Genomic DNA, 18,543 nt, shown 5'->3' on the forward strand with positions numbered 1-18,543 from the left:
TATATATTTATATATATATATATATAATTTCTAGATCAGTACATTCATCAGTACTTGTTTTTCTTCACAAACAGAAGAACTCTTACAATAGTAGACTTTCTAAAATAAATACTATTAAAATAGAGCTTCAAAATAAATATTCTATACAAAGAAAAACCTTCTGTGGTAACTTTTCAGGGTGTACATGTCAGGGGGTGGTAAGAGGAGATGGGGGAAATATTTCTCAGGGTGTCAGAGTGTGGGAGGGGAAGGGAATACCCAGTGCTGGGAAGGGTGAGGGCTCATAGGGTGGCACAGCAGGTGCCCAGGAGCACCAAATGTGGGGTCTGCCCCTGGCACCCCAGGCACAGAGCTGTGGTGATGGTGTGTTTGTCTCCTGGGGACATTCTGCTCCTGCTGGGGATGTGCTGTGGCACTGCCAGCACCTCAGCAATCAGCAGAGCAGGTGTTTGCCATCCTCCTGCAGGGCAGGGCACTGCCCAGACACCTGCCCTGCCCTCACCTGCCCCCTGCTCATCCCAGTGACCATCCCTGCAGGGGCTGCAGGTTTGTGCTCGTTAGCAGCTGCCCCCTCATTAGCAGCTGTCCCCTCATTAGCAGCTGTCCCCTATTAGCAGCTGTCCCTTCCCTAGCAGGGGCTCTGCCAGGCAGGACAGCAGAGTGTGACATGGTGGCACAGCCTGGGGTGGCAGGAGAGCCAAGTACCTTCAAAGGGAAGGGGGATGGAGTTGCTGGGATGGCAGGAGAGGGAATGCTGATGGAGCTGGTGCCCTGGCTGAGCCCAGCCCTGCCCCAGCCCCTCCTGCCAGGCCTTGGGCTGGGAGCCAGGGGAGGAGGGAAGGGAGGGTCCCTGTGCTACACTGACCACGCTCAAACACATCCACAGGGCTTGACAGGCTCCAGCACGGCCCCATCGGGCTGGGACAGCTAAACAAACCAACAGAGAAGGAGTTTACAGCTATGTACAAGGAGAGGAAACCCAGCTGGGCTCTGGGAGTTTGGGCATGAGTGGAGATTGGCACAGGGGCCACCATTCCAGAGGTGCCTTGGCTCAGGAGGGCCATGCAGCCAAGCACAGATTCCCCAGGAACAGCCAGGCCAGAGGGGCAGAAAGGCAAAGCAGCTGTGGCTGGAGGCATGGGGACACAGGGCAGCAGGGAAATCCCTCTCCTGCTGCCTTTTCTGGCTTGCTTGTATCTTAGGAAAATGATTTCTCTTATGAAATACAATATCTTATACATTCAACCAACAGTTCAGCTAGTTTGGGGTTGGTTTTCCTTTTATCTTTTCCTCTCCAATTTGTGCAAGATAATATAAATACAGCTCTGGATCCCTACCTGCTTCCTGGTGCCCACACACAGTTAACATGAGGTTACCCTACAGGAACTGGTATCTGCTAACAGACATCACATCCTTTTTTCTATGATTCAGCATGTACAAGCTAGCAAATGTTATAAATAGAAAAGTTTTTTTTTTTTTTTTTTTTTTTAACTCCCCCATTCAATAAATATCTACAATTCAATTGAGCTAAACCCCAAGTCCTCCAGCTGAGCTGAATTCTGAAACCCACAGACCCCAGAGTCCCATCAGCCCCAACCCGTGGCTGTGTCACAACCAGGCCAACAGGATTCCTGGAAATGCTACATGAGCTCTGCCTATTGCTTATCTAATTAGAGATGACATTTCACTGTCACTGCTGTGCATTTACTGAGGAAATCTCCTCTAATTAAAAACACCAAGAGAGACTAGGTCAGTTTTCTGCATGCAACAAGTACCTACCTACTCATTAGAGTGTTGCATGTTTGGACCAAGATTCTTGTTTAGCACCTTGTAGTTGTCAAGAGAGAGGGGTTACAGCATCCTTGGGGAAGCAGGACCAGCCCCAGGATGAGTGCAAGGACAGAGCCAAAATTTGCATCATGCTGAAAACCATGGGCCCAGTTGTTAACTATGCTCTCTTCCTTCCCCTGGCTTTCCCTAGTGTGTGTTAACACTAAAATAAACATTAAAAGCATTCTTTACATTTAAAAAGACACTTTTGTACAGAAGAGGCAAAAGTCAAACAGCAGCAATAGGGGTGGGGGAATGTGCTGCACTTCAAGCAAATGCCATTCACCCCCCCAAGACAAAAACAAATCTTAATATTTAATGAGCAAAGAAGAGCTTGTTCCAGGAGGGGAGGTACTGGATTGAGATCCTAGAAAAATACATCTATGTGCATCGTACACGTGGGTTTGTGGGACTTCTTACAGAACTTTAGAGAAACAAACCCTGCTCCTCTCTGCTCTGTGGTGGGAGTTACATCCCCTTTGCTTGGGGAGGGTGTGTGGGCCTGGGGCAATCGGGGTTGGCCACCATCCATCCTCCTGGACCACTATCCATCCTCCTGGGCCACCATCCATCCTCCAGGGCCACCATCCATCCTCCTGGACCACTATCCATCCTCCTGGACCACCATCCATCCTCCTGGACCACTATCCATCCTCCTGGAGTGGTGCTGCTCTGTTGTGGAACACTCACATTCCCTGGAGTGAAACCTGAAGCTGTGGCTCAGCTCTCAGCAGGAGGACTCGTTGTTGGTTCAATACCTGGACACATCCTGCTGCAATTCCCCAGGAGGAGCAGCCCTGCCACCCTGCTGCTTTAAAAGATGGTCCAAACCACTGGGGCCGGGTGGGATATGCCCAAAAGACCCTTCAAGGAATGAAATGTAGCTTCACTTCTGGTCCAAAAATCTTCAAGGGATGCAGAAAGCTTTTGAGAAACGTGTACTGTGTGTGCAACCAGCCCTTGGAGTGGTGCCTAGGAGGGAAGGAGGGTGGAGGGAGTTCCCCCATCACCTTCAACAGGCTGCAGGGAGTGAGCAGGGGTTTGGAAGGAGACAGGAAACAAGCAGCCTGCCCTGAATCCGAATTCAGAGCAGCTTTTTGCAGCTGGGAGTGGGGATGGGCTGTGGTGGGTGCCTGCCGAGCGAGCAGTTCGTGGTTCCTGTGTGTGCAGCCATCTGTCCAAGCTGGGAGGTTTCAGCAGCTGTACTTCACAATGTACATGGGTTTGCAGCCTTCACTCTGCATTATTAACATTCCTCCTTTGGCCCCATCTATTTCAACTGCGACCAGTTCCAAAAACCCTGAATAACCCAAAGTGCTTCAGTTTGTGGAAATAGTTGCTTCTCCTTTCCCCGACGGCGAGAGGCTAACGCTCTCCTCAGAACACAGGTTATTAAAAAAAGCCGACACCACCCTGCTCCACGGAGCATCCTCCCAAACCATTAAAAGGGCTTTTCTGCCCCTTTGCTCTCGGGCAGCGCCTTGCAAATGACACTGTTTGTGTTTTTGCACCTGCAGCCCGGCCGGCTGACCCGGTCGTAGCATCTCTGGGCCAGCTTGACGCAGCCGGTGGCGGGCAGGTAGCAGAGCAGGCAGGGCAGCAGCAGGGACAGGGCGCCCATGAAGGACCAGCGGGCGCAGCAGTTGGACTGGGAGCAGGAGCAGGGCTGGTCGGCACACGTGCCCTCGTCGTCCTCGTTGGTGCAGTGGTAGAAGACGCCCTTGACCAGGCACATGCAGGTGGAGTAGTTGACCAGGTTCTGCGCCGAGCACAGGCACTCCTGCTTGCAGACCCAGCAGGAGGGCAGAGTCCGGGGCAGCGCGCACTCCTTGCACTTGCATTTCCCGCAGGCCTCGCACAGCAGGAAGTGTTTGTCCAGCTCCAGGGGCACGGGGCCCTTCAGCTCCAGCGGCTTGACCGCCTTGGGCTGGATGCGCACGGCGCGCGGGGACGGCTGCTCGGCCACGGGCACCGGGGCCATGTGCTCCAGCAGCCGCTGGTCCGAGGAGGTGCTGCTGCTGCTGCTGATGGAGCTGGGGCGCCCGCTGAAGGAGATCCAGGGGTGGGTGACGTCCTGCTCGCAGCGCTGCGGGGGCTGCCCGCCCGAGCCCGGCTCCTGGGGGGCTCGGGGCCGCTTCTGCGCCGGCTGCGGCGCGCCCGGGTTGTCGGTGTAGTCGTTCTCCACGTGCGTGGTCTTCATCTGGTCGATGGGCAGGATGGTCAGCGGGTGCTGCAGCCGCCCGTAGGGGATCCGGCTGTCCAGCAAGGGCTGCACCATGGCAGAGCTGGGCACCACCGTGATGTTGTGAGCGATCCGGGGCTCCATGGAGAAATCGGGCTGACTGCTGGGGGAAAATCTGAGCTTAAGTGTCCTGGGGAAAGGGAAGGAGAAAGAAAAGGGATGGGGAGAGAGAGAGCGCATGGTTACTGTGGTATCCTGCAATGCCAGCCCTAAAGGGCTCCTCACTGAGGCTGGTTGTAATGCTGAGGGTCTTGTATGGCCAGCTGGTGTCCAAGGGAGGCAGAGCACTCGGGTACAAAGTGCCTCACTCCTGCTTTGCTGCCCTGTCCCTGTCCCTGACCTTGGCCATCCGTAGCTCCTCCAGCCCTGGGAGGGCTGTGGTCACTGCAGGCTCCTGAAGAGCCCACTCATGGTTTTACTGAGGGAAAGCACATCTTGGGGCTACTGGTGTATATTCACATGTGGTTTTGTCAGCAAACTTCCTGAAATGACTTCTCTAAACTTTGGAGGTTTTCCCCAATTGACCCTGCTCCCTAAAGAACCCGCTGCAGGACTGTGGTTTGTGGAAGCCCTGGCCTGGTACAAAGGTGCTTCTGAGCGTGGGGCTGAGCACTGTCCTTGCTAACCAAGGATCTGCTTGTGTGAGGATGGATTTTGGTGAGGAAGTGTCCCCTCTCCATCAGGAACCGCTGCTTCCAAAGGTTTTATCCTTCCCATGGGAGCTGCAAGTGCTTGCTCAGCACCTTGTCTGGTGGCAAACCAGGGCGAGTGCAGCTCCCAGGAGAGCACCCACACGGCTCAGGCTGGATCCATCCCCTCACACAGGTAATGAGACACTCGTGCAGCCCACTAAGTGCACTAATATTTAGCTGAAGTGCTGTTTACCAGCCGCTCTGGCTGAGCCGTCGCTGCCGCAGTTTCTAATTTCATTGAAAGAGTGCAATTTATCCTGGAGTCAATCCAAAGAATCAGCAGTGGCGTAGGATAAGAAACCACAGGAAGTAACTAAACTTAAATCAAAGAACGGAAACGAGTCGGTTCAAATTTAGAAAGTGCACATTGTTTTCTAGTAGATGTGCCATTTCCTCACGGGGTGACCTTTATTCATAAATAATATAATGCTGCAGATCAGTTGAAAGAAGGGGTGAGTAAAGCTTTGGTTGCAGGAGGGGAAAAGCTGCTGGTATCAAGAAAAAGGAAGTAGTGAACAGCTTAAGGCATTGCCAGTTGTTTGTGTTCAACAAACAAATTAACCTTCTGCAGCAGCGTGAAAGATTTGGACTTGGCAGCGCTGGCTTAACAGCTGGGCTAGATGATCCTAAAGGTCTTTTCCAAACCAAATGATTCTGTGATTCTATGACTTTAATGTCAAGCAGTGGGAAAAAGGAAAAAACTGCATCCAGCTCCAGCCAGTAATGCATGAGGAGTGTGTGTATATGTGTGTGCACTTCTGGAAAAGCACATCTCCCCCAAAATGAACGGGACACCTCAAAAATCGGGGCAAGGACCGATCCCACATTCTTGGAAGAAGAAAGTGAAGCCCATTTTTACCCCCTGAAAAATGTCACCAGATTCCACCCTTCTGTTTGTAAAATCTGATGGATCCCTTGGCCTTGGGGCTGGAGAGGTGCCAGTTCCCCCAGGATCAGTGGGAGGGTGGGCAGTGCACGGGCAGGACGGCACATGCCGGGTCCCTTTGTCCCCTGCACACACCAGCAGGGAGAAATGCTTTATTAGCAGTAATGATGATTATTGTCATGCAGCCCTTATGCTGCTTCTCTTCCCCAGTTAAAATTCTCTGCTGGGTCTTAGCCATTCATTTGGATTTTTTTTTTTTTTATTTCATTATTCATAGCCCGTTGACATCCTGACTGGAGGAACAAGGGAGTTTATAAAGCATCTCTTCCTAGTAACTGTATGTAAAAAACAAAGAGAAGCAATGATTCTGACAACTATGGGGTGTGCAGAGGGAAAAGAACTTGATTTTCTTTTGTGCATCAGAATCCAGTGTCATGATATAAAAAGTATTTGCTGCAAGTCAGAGTTTAGCAAAATCATCAGTTCTGTATCGGCTGCGTGTTACATTTGCAGGGAGACTTTGATTCCACTGGGTTTTTTCTGGGTTTGTTGTTTGTTTTTTTTTTTTTTTAAGGAGAGAGATGCAGCTGTTTGGGTTGCCAAGAGTAAGAGCAGCAGAGCTGATCTTAGAAGGAAGGTAGCTGGAGGAAATGGTGGCAGTGCTGCAGCTCCTCCTCAGCCCTGCCTGGGCATCTCCAGGGCTCTGCTCACTCCCCATCAGGAATCTGCTCCATTTACCACATTTCCATGGGACCCCTGGAGAACCATTTATTGTAAGGTGCCCTGGGTGCCAGCAGTGTGTGCCCAGCAGGGAGCTGGTGCTGGCTGTGCCCAGCATGTCACCTGTGCCCAGGTGGCACCGTGGGGGAGCCCCTGGGGATGGCACCCACAGGCTCTGCCATGGGCCAGTGATGCCATCTCACAGAAATGGTGGCACCACATTAATTTGGGGAAGGATTAGAGCCAGGCCACTCCTAAAACACCTCTGTGCACAGATGGGGCCTCATGCAGGCAGATGTTAAAGATGGCTTATCTGAGATAATGCTAATTAAGATTGCAGTTAATTAGCACAGGAAGGAGAGGGACTCTAACTGTCCTGATGTGTGGTGTTTAGGCCAATGACAGAAGTTTTTCATCCTCTTTTTTGCTGTAATACAGTTTCAAATTCTTTTTAGTAGACAAAGTGTTTCTGCAGGACAAGGGGAAGGGAAGCCTGACATGGTGAACTCAAAGACCCTGCAGGTATCTGGGCACAGGATCTACTTGGACAAAACCTGTGGAGGGAGAACAGCCAAATAAAACCTGGCTCTCCCAGCTCCCAGACCCCTGCTCTGGACACAAAGTCCCTCTGGCTCAAGATCTCCTTTAAACCAAACCTGACAGGTTTGGGTGCTTGGACACCTCCCCTTTCTGCCTTGCCTTCTCTCTCCTGAGTAGAGGGTTTCTCTTAACTCTTCACAGACAAATGTTTCTGATATTTGTGGAATTTTCCAAGGACCATGACTACAGTGCTGCTGCTGGCCTTGTCACCAGCAGTTCCAGCAGTGCAGGGAGATCTCTGGTGACAGATCCAGGTCAAACACCTGAGTGCTGCTCTCAGGGGAGCTGGGTCTGCTCCTGCTGCTGTCCCCTGGGCTCTGTCCCACAGCCATGGCAATGTCCCCTGCTGGAGCTGCCCCAGTGTTTGTCTGTGTGCTGGGAGCTCCTTTGTGCTCTGTCTGTGTCCCAGGACAGGGGAGGGACCCTGCAGCTCTGTGGGCTCACCCTGCTCCACCTGTCCTGGCAAAGAGGAATCCACACAGGTGAAGGATCCACTGGGCAATCCTCAGGTTAAGGATTTGTGCTGGGGCAGAAGGAAATCATAAACCAGGCTGGGGAGTGTCCCAGGCTGAGATGTGCCTGCCTGGATGATGCTCCAAGACATCACAACTGGAATTTTCTGTGCATCCAAGGGCAGGGCAGCATTTCCTCCCCTCAAAACCCACCACACACGTGGGTTAACAAGATAACATTGCCTTCAGCACCAACACTGGCATCTTATAAATGAATTTATAAAGCTTATCCCAGCCAGATCCCAAATCAAAATAAATGTTTGGGGTAACCTGGCAGAACTTTGGACCTTGAAAGAGGACAAGAGCTGAGGTGTGTAACCTCAGGGCTCTTTGTCCACTGCACTAATCCTGACTGTAAAGTGCATTTCAATTGAGGGAAAAAAGCTATACAGCACACAAAATTAATTCATTTTTGATCATAGGTAATTACAGATGTATTACAGCATTAACACAGGCACAAATTCACTGGTTGCAACTGTACAGATAATTTTCTTAAAGTAGACAACAGGAAGAAAAATTCATGAATATGTTCTTACATAGGGAATTTTTCATTCTTTGGAGGAAACAATGAAGTTCTTTTCAAGGCAGCAAACTCCCATGTAGAGAAAAATTTCTCTTCCCCCATGACTGTACAGTCACTCACCACATACAATTTTCAAGTCAAAATATACTTCTTTGCAAGGGAGTAAAATTGGACTCAAAAGTTCAAGTTCATACACGTGTTGCAGTGTTTGTTCCATCTCTTCATCAAGATATGGCCAATTTAAAATTACTGTTGTGCTGGGTAATTGCAAGTCCTAAAGTTGTAGGAAACCAACTGTTATTGTAGTGTTTTGGTATTATTTTAGACTCAAGCATTTTGTAGGATTTTGAAGTCAGATTAAATTAAAACAAAAGGCATTGTATGTTTTAGTATGATTTTGGATTTGCCTACATCATTTTAGAGAAAGCTTTGTCCTTGTGGGCAATTCCATGAGAAAGTCACCTAAACCCTCAGGAAAACTCATTCTCATTCATGTCTTCAGAACAAGTTTTGAAATAATAAGGCTCTAATATCTTTATTTTCAGAGTGGAGTTGGACAACAAATCTTCCAGTTACTGAAAAACAAAATGGATCTTGACTTAAAAAAACCAGTGAGGGCAGAAATATGTAATGTTCATAACTATCTGAGTCACCCATTGGTTTGTAATTTTAATTAGTTCTTTCTCACATGTTTAGCAATATTCTAGATGTTTGTGGTAATAAAAGAACAACAAGAATAAGGGACTTCAGTCCAGAGGAGGGTCCCATGTGGAAGCAATCCTGGACTGCCACATCCCCAGTGCAGGCAGCAGGAAAATGGGAAAAGCTTCCCTGAGCTCCTCCTCTGCAGCCAGCATCAGGTACAAGGTTCTGCCCAAGCCTTTTTTGGACATGAGATGCTGCCATGGAAATGTCTAAAGGGAATCTCAAATGTCCCAGAAAACCAAAAAGCCCCAAATGTTCTGCTTGGGGGGTGTTTGCTGAGAGAGACCCCTGGGGTGGGCAGGGAAGTGATGCAGCCACCAAACCCCTTCTGTCCTTTGTCAGCTGCATGCACCAGATCAGGGGCCACTTATCTCTGTCTAATTAATTACACCTTAATTGCACCTCATAGCAGCCTGTCCTTCTGCTGTGTCTGACAGCACAGTGGCAGAAGAGCTGTTTGCCTCAGCAAACTGAGATTTCTCCTGGGGTTGCTGGCACTGGATTGTCTCTCCTGTCCTGTGACATCCCTGGTGGCTCCTTTTTGGAGCCAGGGAGCTGCTGAACCTGCCAGTGCTGCTGTGCTGCCCTTTGCCAGGGGCTGGTGGCCACCTCTGGGACCATTACATATATTATATATCTTATCAATTTAAATGGTTCTAATGGTGCTGGGGGCATGGAGAGCACTGGAGCACAAACACCCACCTTCTTGTAATGGAATTAATGTTGGGAAAGACCTTTGGGATTGCCAAGTGCAACTGTAAACACATCACAGGGGTGGGGTGAGATGAGATTTCCATCCCAAGCCATTCTATGTCTCCATTATCAATGAAAAGTTGAATTGGCCACTGGGAGATTTGTGACAATCCCTCATTGACAGGGACACAGAGGCAGCAATAGTTGCAGTAAATGCACTGCAGAAATTGGTTTTTCTTTGCTGTATGAGACACAGGAATTTCTGGAAATACAGTGCAAGAGGAAAAAAAAACAAGAAAAGCACAGAATATTTGTCTTAATACAGGAAATGATCATAATTGAAAGCAACACACTTGGAAGCAGCATCATGCCAGGGGTGGGCAGATGCATTTCAAGGCTTGTGCAAGACAACAGAGCCCAGAATGGATTTTACCCAGAGCCAAATCTGACCTGCCACCACCAGGCTGGCTCTCTGGGGGTTTGGATAAAAATCTCCTGTACAAGTTTTGGGCAGGATGATGAGGGGACAGGGTTTGCTCCCACCCCAGTGATCAAGGGAGGAGGAGTTGGAGACAAGAACAAATTCTGCCCCTGCCTTTGTTTGGGATTGAGGACATGCTCTTGTCCAGCCCTGCCAGCAGTGACAAGGGACACACTGCTGCTGCTGCAAGCCAAAGGGCTCAATTAAAGCTTTTAATGAGGAAGACTGCACTCAGAGGTAGTTAAAGGAGACCTTGCAGCAAGCACATGTTTTTAATGTGGGATTAAGAATAATTCATAAGGTTGGAGTTCATTAAGGCTGAGTTCAGCTGTCTGGGTTTGAATCGAGCTGTAAATGCTTCAAAAAAAAGGAAAAAAATGCATTTCCCCCCTAAAGTGTGTATTAATATAAACAAAATATTGACATTCATTCTTTTTGTTCCCCTCCTTAGCAGCCTTATCTAGCTAAGGCCAGCTAGAATCTTCTCTACAAGTAATAAGGCAGGAAAAAAATTAGAAAGCTTATTAGGGAAACCTGCCATTTTTTAAAATGAGACACTAAATTCTTGCCAGAGCATGGAAATTCAGGAGCTGGGAAATGAGACCTGTAGACTTCCAAGAAGCTGTCTCTGTCCAGCTAAAGTCTGTTCCTATGGTGAAAGTGAATAAAGCACATTTTGGCCCACTAGCATTCAGATCTCTGGGGACTTAAATTTCTCAGTCAAAGCCTTTAACTGGACAAAAACATTTCTTTTAAGGTCAGGAAACTGAGCTCAGATATGATCTATTAAGCTAATGGTACTAAATGATGGCCTTATTAGAAGGATTGTAGATTTTCTTGAGGAAATACATTGTGTTGCATTGAAAAAGGATAAAAAAAACAACACTTGTGCAACTGTTTGCCTATAAAAACACAATTTTTACTACTGGGCTGAAGCTGGAAAGTTGTATAGCAATATGATGAATGAATTTTTTTTCTTTCACATTTCATTTTTTGAAAACTGTCAGAACTGGTTATTAATTATTGCTGTAGTGTTGTAAGGGATGTGAATTTCATTTCACCAAAGTCTGAGAACAGAATTTTTTTTTTGGGGGGGTAGGAATTGCCTTTTGAGATGTTACATTTCCCAGTACGATTTGGGAATTAGTCATGATTCCAGGAAAACAGCTTTTGTTTTGCTGTTTCAGGAGGGGAACAAATAATTTCTCCCTTGCACATACCTCATGGAGAATTTCAAAAGGACTGCAGTATTCAGAAATGGTCCTTTTAATTTTATAATCCCAACATAGAGTCCCTTGCAGCAAGGGAAAACACAGCAGCCCATGGAAAAGGGCACATTTATCAACGAGACATCCCCAGTGGGGTTCCAATAACTGAGCACAACCCCTCCTCCTGCTATCATTCATTTTTATATGGACAAGGGGGAAGCCAGGCATCAGGATCATTGTGATTCCGTGCACAAATTGGAGCTTTGTTCTTTAACCCAAAATAAAGGCAGAGAGGGGAAGCTTTAATATTGGGAAAGCTGCGTTTCTCTTCACCTAATTAAACAGCAATTTCTTGCCATGCTGTCCCCTTGGCATGGTATGGAGGAAAGGGAACAGCTGGAGAAGTTTTAAAGGATCTAGAACGTGCCTTTTCCACTCTGGATAATGCAGGGATGCTTTTCTCCTTTGCTCTCTCCTTCACCCTTTAAAGAAAAACTTGGGGCTATAAAAGGTTGAAATGAAGAAATCAGGCCCTTGGTAACTGGAGGGAAAAGAGGGAAGCCTCTCCCCCCCGATATTCCTTTGCACTGCCATTTCCAAGGTCTGCATTCCCAGCCCTGCTTTCCTCTAAGACCTTTGTGCCTTTTATATGCCCCTTTCTGCTTTTTCCATTCCCCTCCTGATAATGAATTTTCAGAACATGTCGTCTCTAGGCTTGTCTTTCTCCTGTGACGCCAGGACTGGTACCAGAAAATAAAATCCTGGCTTATCTTTGCTACGCAGTTGGTAGGAAGGAGCAGCCAGCACAGGTTTTTCCTCCATACATAAAATATTTCATATATTAGATGAAGTTATTGCAGGTACACATTTTTATTACTCATCCAGCCTTTAAAATGCAACATCCATCCAGATTTAAAACAAGTGTACAGCAAGACAGGGAAGAACAGTGATGGAATAAGGCAGTGAGGCCAAAAAAATGAAAAAAAGACTTGTATGAAATAAAATGCTGAGGAGCAAAGCTCATGCAGGAAAGGTCTGACACATGAGTGGTTGATTTCTGAAGTGTCCTATTATGGAGACAGCTAAAAACTACTTGACACTCACAAGACAGGGTTTTGGAAAAGAGAGGAAATGCGGATAATCCATTCCAAAGCAAGAAAGATCCAATTCTGACTTGTCAGCCCAGGTGCCCGTGTATTTCTGCTCCTTTTCGGGGAAGGGAGAAGGGATGAAGGAGAAGACATCCCATCAGCAGACAAAAAAAGCCACTTATTCTGCTGTAAAAGCCTGCAAACAAACCCGACCCAAGTGTGCTGAAACCTGCCTGCCATATATGTACAGCAAATGCAGATGTTGATGGGAGAAGGCAGAAAAGAGGTATAAATCAGAGACGCAGGGACACAAATGGAAATTCTGCAAGAAACAGGATATTTCTCCAGAATGCCAAGTCTCCTTTAGGCTGGGAAGCACCAGGCAGCTCTCCACTGTACATTATTATAGATAATCACTGTTAGAAAAGTCATAGCCAGAAATACGATCAGTGATCTGTAAGGAGCAGCCGAACACATCTAGAACGAGCGCAGGATTTTCCCTCGGGGAGCAGGCTTTGCCTTTTTTTTCTACTTAAAACATTTTAACAATCGCTCGCAAGCACCCATCTCGTACTTACTTGAAATAATTCAGCTAGGACCATCTCTCCATAGGCGAGTTAATCCCAAAAGCGAGGCGGACGAGGGGGCCGGAGCTGGAGAACGCTGGCAGGAGCGCTGGAGCTGCGGGCAGGGACCTGCGAGCGCGGCGCTGTCAGCGGCGCTGCGCCCGCCTGCCTGGGAAAATGGCTATTTTATGAATGGGAGGGCAGCGGCCGCTCGTGCGCATGCGCCGCCGCCCGACTCTATGAATGGGTGGGCACCGCGGCGGCAGCGCGCATGCTCCGCTGCCTTTTATGAATGGGGGCTGGAGGGGAGCGCGGATGCGGCTCCCCGGGGTTTTTTTTTTCTCCTGTTTTTTTTTTTTTTTTTTTTATGAATGAAGGGCAGCGGCAGCTGCGCATGCACCGCGCCCCCCGCCCGGGGCTGGAGGTAACGGCGGGGGTGGGGGGCACCGCGCTCCCGAGCCCCCGGCCCCTCGGACCCCATCCCGGGGAGCAGCCGGGAGGGACCCCCTGCCCCTCGGACCCCATCCCTGGGAGCAGCCGGGAGGGACCCCCGGCCCCTCGGGCATCCCCAGGCACTCCCCGGGTGCCGCATAGCGCGGGCAGCGCTTCTCGCCGGGAGCCGGGGGGACAGGGGCACGCTCGGCTCCGGTTTTTGGGGTGTGTGACCATGAGTGAAACGGGAACGATTCTCCTTTAGCGCTCGGCTTCGTTGCCCGGTGCTGCCTGCGAGCCGCTGCTCGTGCCTTTCACCGCAGCACCGCCGCCCGCCCGGTCCGTGCCCTGTGCCTGGCGGCTCGGGGCAGTGTCTGGGTGAAAACGCGAGCACAAACCCCTCCCTGAACGCTGTAGGAACCTGCGCTTTTATTCCACGGCTCTTCTCTCCTGAGGTGGGCTGGAGCTGCGCAGCTTCCCCACACCCACCGAGCGCTCCCGTTCCATTCATGGACGTTTCGCCATTGATGCGCCGCTCTCCGCTCCGCGCTGCTGCTCTCGTTCCGCTTTTTGGGAGAGGCAGGAGCTGGGACCGGGCTCTGCACCCGTCCTGCTGCCCCGAAAAGCCCGAGTGTCCTTCCGAGCCCAGCGCAGCCCGGCCCGGGCGCAATCTGCGCTCCAGCTGCGCGGAAGCGGCTGCAGGTGGGGCCGCGGCCGGCGCTCCCCCAGGAGCCTCCCAGACAGGTTGCTTTCCTGAAAATGCCTTAATGATGTATTTTAATATCTGCAGGGTACAAACCAAGGCCCTGCTCATTTCCTGCCGTGTTTATGGCACGTATATTTCAAAGCTTGCACCACACTGAAAAAAACCTCGTTGTTTATTTATTTAGTGCTAATACAAACAATGTATGTTGCCGCAGATACAAAACAAGGGAGATTTCTCTCTCCAAGAGCTGTGCTCTGAGGCTGGTCAATCTCTTAGGTGTGTTTGCCTCCGAGGGCAGAGACGTTTCCGAGTGAGAGCTGCGTTATGGGTCATGGGCAAATGCAATTTAACAAGGAAAGGACAGAAGAGGGAGACTCCCTAAAGAACAGCTTTTCCAGAAGGTTGCATCAAATCTTACTGGCCTTCAAATCTGTCAGATGGGTGCTTTTGAAAATAAATAGAAGGTGGTTGGTAAAAGTGTTGCTTTGTTCCTGGTGGTGTTGTTTGCAGTGAAGCTGGAAGGACAGGTAAGAGAAATTCTATGTCTGTGATTTTGGAAATCGGAAAATAAAGAGATAATGGAAGAAAATGCAATTTTAAAAAAGCTTGTAGAGAAGAGAAAAATGAAAAATATCATCATGCTGTATTTAGTGCTGGAAACCAACCCGAAGCTGAGAGACTCAAATTCCTGAGCACAAAAAAAATCTCTGCTCCCATCATTTTGCAACACTGGCACGGGATAAATTCTGCACCTTGATTTGAGTGCTGCCAGTGTTCTGTAACGCTGCAGCAGTGGGAGAGTCAAGCGCCTCTGAATCCGAGGCTTTTATCTCTGAATGCCGAGTTCTGTGTTCCGGGGCCACGGGCACAATACCCGGGGGAAGTCCTTTGTTGCAGAGCACTGAGCATCTCCCTGCGAGCCCCGGGCCGCCTGCAGAGCTGCTCTGGGCTGCCCGAGGCTGCAATCCCACAGCAGCCCCAGCACAGCCCCTGCCCTCCTGAAACCCCCCAGCAACAAAACTGAAAAGAGGAAACAAAAATGATTATCCATGTGTGAAGGAGTGAGGAGGAAATGGGGTCTGGCTGTGTGGTTCTAGGGAGAGAAAACTGGGAATGCTGCTGGCTGTGGATTGATGAAACCTTTTGAAGCAGAGAATTATGAGACTGTAAATCTTGGAGCTAATTCACCTCTTCCTTAAGACGTACTGAAAACATTATTTAACTGATTCTCCCCTATGGGAAAAGGTGTTTCTTGCTAGATCTTAGCCTGGTTGCTGTGCTCTGGCATGAAAGGCTTTGGGGTTGGAGTTGTGTGTGGGTTCCTCCAAGCTGCTGTTCCCATTTGTACCAGTGGGATCTGCTCTGGCTCTGGGTCAGGATCCAGAAGCTGGCCTGGGGGTCACTGAGGGTGAGGATGGTGGATGCTCTGCACTCGGGACATTCCTGGATCCCTCTGCAAACAGGGGGAGCTGGAGATGCCTGTGCTGCTGTGCTGGGATCAGCAGGGGAGGGATGGTGTCTCCCCACCTCTGCTCAGGCTCTGTCTGCTTCCCAAATCTCCTGGTGCTGCTGTAAAAAGCAGGTTGTGCCAGTGGGGAGGAGGCTCTGGGGCTGCTGCAGTGCCAGGGAGGAGCATTGTGTTATCATTGTGGGATTCTGGTTTTAAGGGAAATACCACTTCTCCCAGGACATGAAATAGGTTTATACACGTTGCAGTGCTGCTGATACTGAACTCTGCACTCCTTCCTCGTGCAGGAAATTAATTACTCCCTCATTTCATGCCCATTTAAACCCTGAAATGGCAACAGATTTTTGATCGTGATTTCTTCTCCGGGATGAATGGTGGTGCTGCCACACTTGCACTGCCTCTGAGGTTCTTTAATTTAGTTCCTGTAGATGCTGGGAGCAGCCTGCCTGGCCTGTGTGAGTGCCTGGCAGTCGGTGCCTGCCCCGTGGAGCAGCTCTCCCTGGAACGTGGTTCTGCAGCTCTGCCTCTGCTGTGTGGGCTGGCAGAGCTCCAGGCAGGGCGTGTGTGTCTTGGCCCAAAGCTGGCGGTTTAAGGAAATGCATGGTTCCTAATCTGCCATCAGAAAAAAGCAAATATGCAGGCAATTTAGGAAAGTGAAAGTGCAACCCCCTGGGGACGGCGTAACTCGGGCTTCAGAGGAGTTCTGGATGTGGAGCCGTGTTCTGCCTTAAATCCTGGGCACTTGGATTCTCTGTCCTTAAGCTGGATCAAGAGCAGATGTGCAGACTTTATCTGTGAGGTTTTCGTGTTCCTCCAAATCCTTTCTGGCTGGAGGAGCCTTATGGTGGGCAGGGAGCTCCTTCCCTGTCTCAGCTGATCCTGCCTGGGGAATTTTCTCATCTGCTGGCAGGGGGTGCAGGTTGTTATGGGGGAGGTGTTTGTAGCCTTTGGAACCAAAGGATGCCCACAGGGGTGGTTTTGCCATCTCTTGGTGATAGAAAGTGCAGAACCTTTTCCTTCTCATTATTTACTTGATCATTTCCATGCATGTTATAAGGATGGAAACTGTAGATTAAATTTTCCTATGAGAAATGAGAATTTCAGATTTTATCACCTCTTAGAAATAGTTGATAAAACCTGGAAAATGGAATGTTTCTTTTAATCCACTGACACAACATGCCCCTTGAATGGAAATGCATTGCTGCAAAATCCATCTGGGGTAGCATCCCATATTCCTGATTTGTTTGATGATTTTGATGATTATGATGCCTCCAGCCATAGGTAGAGTAGGAAGGATTAGTCCTAGATAAGTGCTGGTGGATTGTGCCAAATATTTGTCATACATAAGTCAGAGAGATTGTTTGGATGTTGCTATAGGAATTCTCCTCCCCTTGAGCATTGCAACCAGCAGTTACTGTGCTGCTCTGTCATGGAGATGAGTGAGAGGGGGCTGGTGTGGAATCACAGAAATGTTGGGAGAACAGTGGGATCGTGGGCTCTGGGGCACAGCCTGAAAGGGGAGCGTGCTGAGGTGCCAAGCAGAAAGCAGGGACACAAAAGAGGTGCCAGCCAGGAGCCAGCAGTGCCTGCTGAGCTGAGGAGTGCAGCTCTCCCCGGGCTGGGCACAATCTGGGAGCTGATGGAGCCTCTGGATTCCCAGAAACCTCTCAGGAGTTCCCTTGGGATCACAGCCTCTGTGAGGAGAAGGGAGCAGCTCAGTGTTGTAACCCAAAAGGGGCAGAGGGATGGCAGGATGTCACCTTGCTGGATTTCCTGTGGGTGGAAGGCAGTGCTGGCCTCATCCAAGCAGGGACACTCCATGGAAATGTCCTGAGCTTTATCTTGCTGCCTTGAAACTCCCTGGCACGCAGCAGGGGCATCTCCCTGGCAGGGCAGCACATCCCTCCTGCTATGAAATCACCCCACAAACTCTGCAAACTGCCCTGGGGGTGGCTCAGAATTGTTATCTTTGCTGATTCTGTGGTGCAGATGAAAGGTCTGGGCTTCCTCCTCTCTTATCAGGCACCTGTTGTTGTATCCAGACATTACTCACATCCTTGGAGTCACATCTCATTTTGCATAATTAACACCAACTGCTTCGTTTCCTTCCTTCCCCTGCAGTTCTGCTCTGTGGCCTTACCTGGCTGAGGAGCCTTCAGGGTTATTCTGGGTTTTAACACAAGCAGTGGAAATTGGGGAGCACAATGATGAGAAGATTTTAGTCAGGTTGAAGGCATGTTCTTTATTCTTGAGCTGGTGCTGCAGCCACAGCCTGTGGTGGGGAATTCTGTGCTAATTCCTTATGAGTGGTATAAAAAAATCTGCAGCAAACCTAAACAAAAAATTGTGCAGATTTGGACTGGGAAAACAGCAAATCACACAATCCTAGAGTGGTTTGGGTGGGGAAGAATCCTGGGGAGGGACATCTCCCACTATCCCAGGGTGCTCCAGGTGCTGCCCAACCTGGCCTTGGACATAGAAAGTACATAAGAGATTTTTTTTTGAGGGTTTGGATGTTATACTTGTTTATTTTTTGCAATTATATCTGACTTATCTGGCACTCTAATCCTGCCTGAATGCCCCATATTTTGCTCTTGCTTTTTGGAGTTTTGCTGCTTTGAAGATGTTTTCTGAGTAATGTTTGCTGTGTGCTGGCTGTGTCATCATCTCAAAAGCTGAACTCAGTATATCAGAGCAATTTGCCATTCCCTGGCATAAAAAATTCCACTGAGATAAATGCAAATTCTGCAGCTGGGACCTGACCAGGGTTGGGATTTGGGGCTGGCTGCTGTGCAGAGCCTGGCTGGGATGGATGAGCAGGGTTCTGGGGCTGCTGGGTCCTTCCTGTGCCCAGCTGGCACAGCAGCAGTGCTGTTACCACAACAGCAGAGACTCAGTCTGAGATATGGATTTCCCCATCACAGGCTCCAGGTTTGAAACTGGACCTGCTGCTCACTCTTTGTGGAAGGGCTGTGGGTTATTTCCAACCTGTAGGACTCAGCCACTTGATAGTAGATCAGGGAAGGACAATTTCACCTGCTTTTGATTGACCTGATCATCTCAAGGACCATAAATTGTGAATATATCCATATTTTTATTTTTTTTGTATATTTATTTACAGCTCAGGTCAATAGTCTCCAGAAACACAATTCTGCTTACAAACGAAATTCCTGGGCTGCATTCCCAGG

At 49.2% G+C, this 18,543-nt stretch overlaps 1 protein-coding gene across 1 annotated transcript; it reads right to left on the reverse strand.

Annotated features, from left to right (window-relative positions):
• Positions 1-3,267: 3,267 nt before the first annotated feature.
• SPRY4 (sprouty RTK signaling antagonist 4) lies at positions 3,268-12,905 on the reverse strand. Its single transcript, XM_079319673.1, has 2 exons — positions 12,762-12,905; positions 3,268-4,202 (listed from the first exon to the last, which is right to left on the reverse strand). Exon 2 carries the CDS (start codon positions 4,154-4,156, stop codon positions 3,272-3,274), a length of 885 nt encoding a protein of 294 aa, XP_079175799.1. The 5' UTR covers positions 4,157-4,202; positions 12,762-12,905; the 3' UTR covers positions 3,268-3,271.
• Between the last annotated feature and the right edge of the window lie 5,638 nt (positions 12,906-18,543).

This window comes from Erithacus rubecula (assembly GCF_903797595.1).
Source record: "Erithacus rubecula genome assembly, chromosome: 16".
Taxonomy (NCBI): domain Eukaryota; kingdom Metazoa; phylum Chordata; class Aves; order Passeriformes; family Muscicapidae; genus Erithacus; species Erithacus rubecula.

Bases quoted from the DNA above. Each gene is read 5' to 3' on its own strand.
- SPRY4 (XM_079319673.1), bottom strand. From the start codon at position 4,156: ATGGAGCCCCGGATCGCTCACAACATCACGGTGGTGCCCAGCTCTGCC.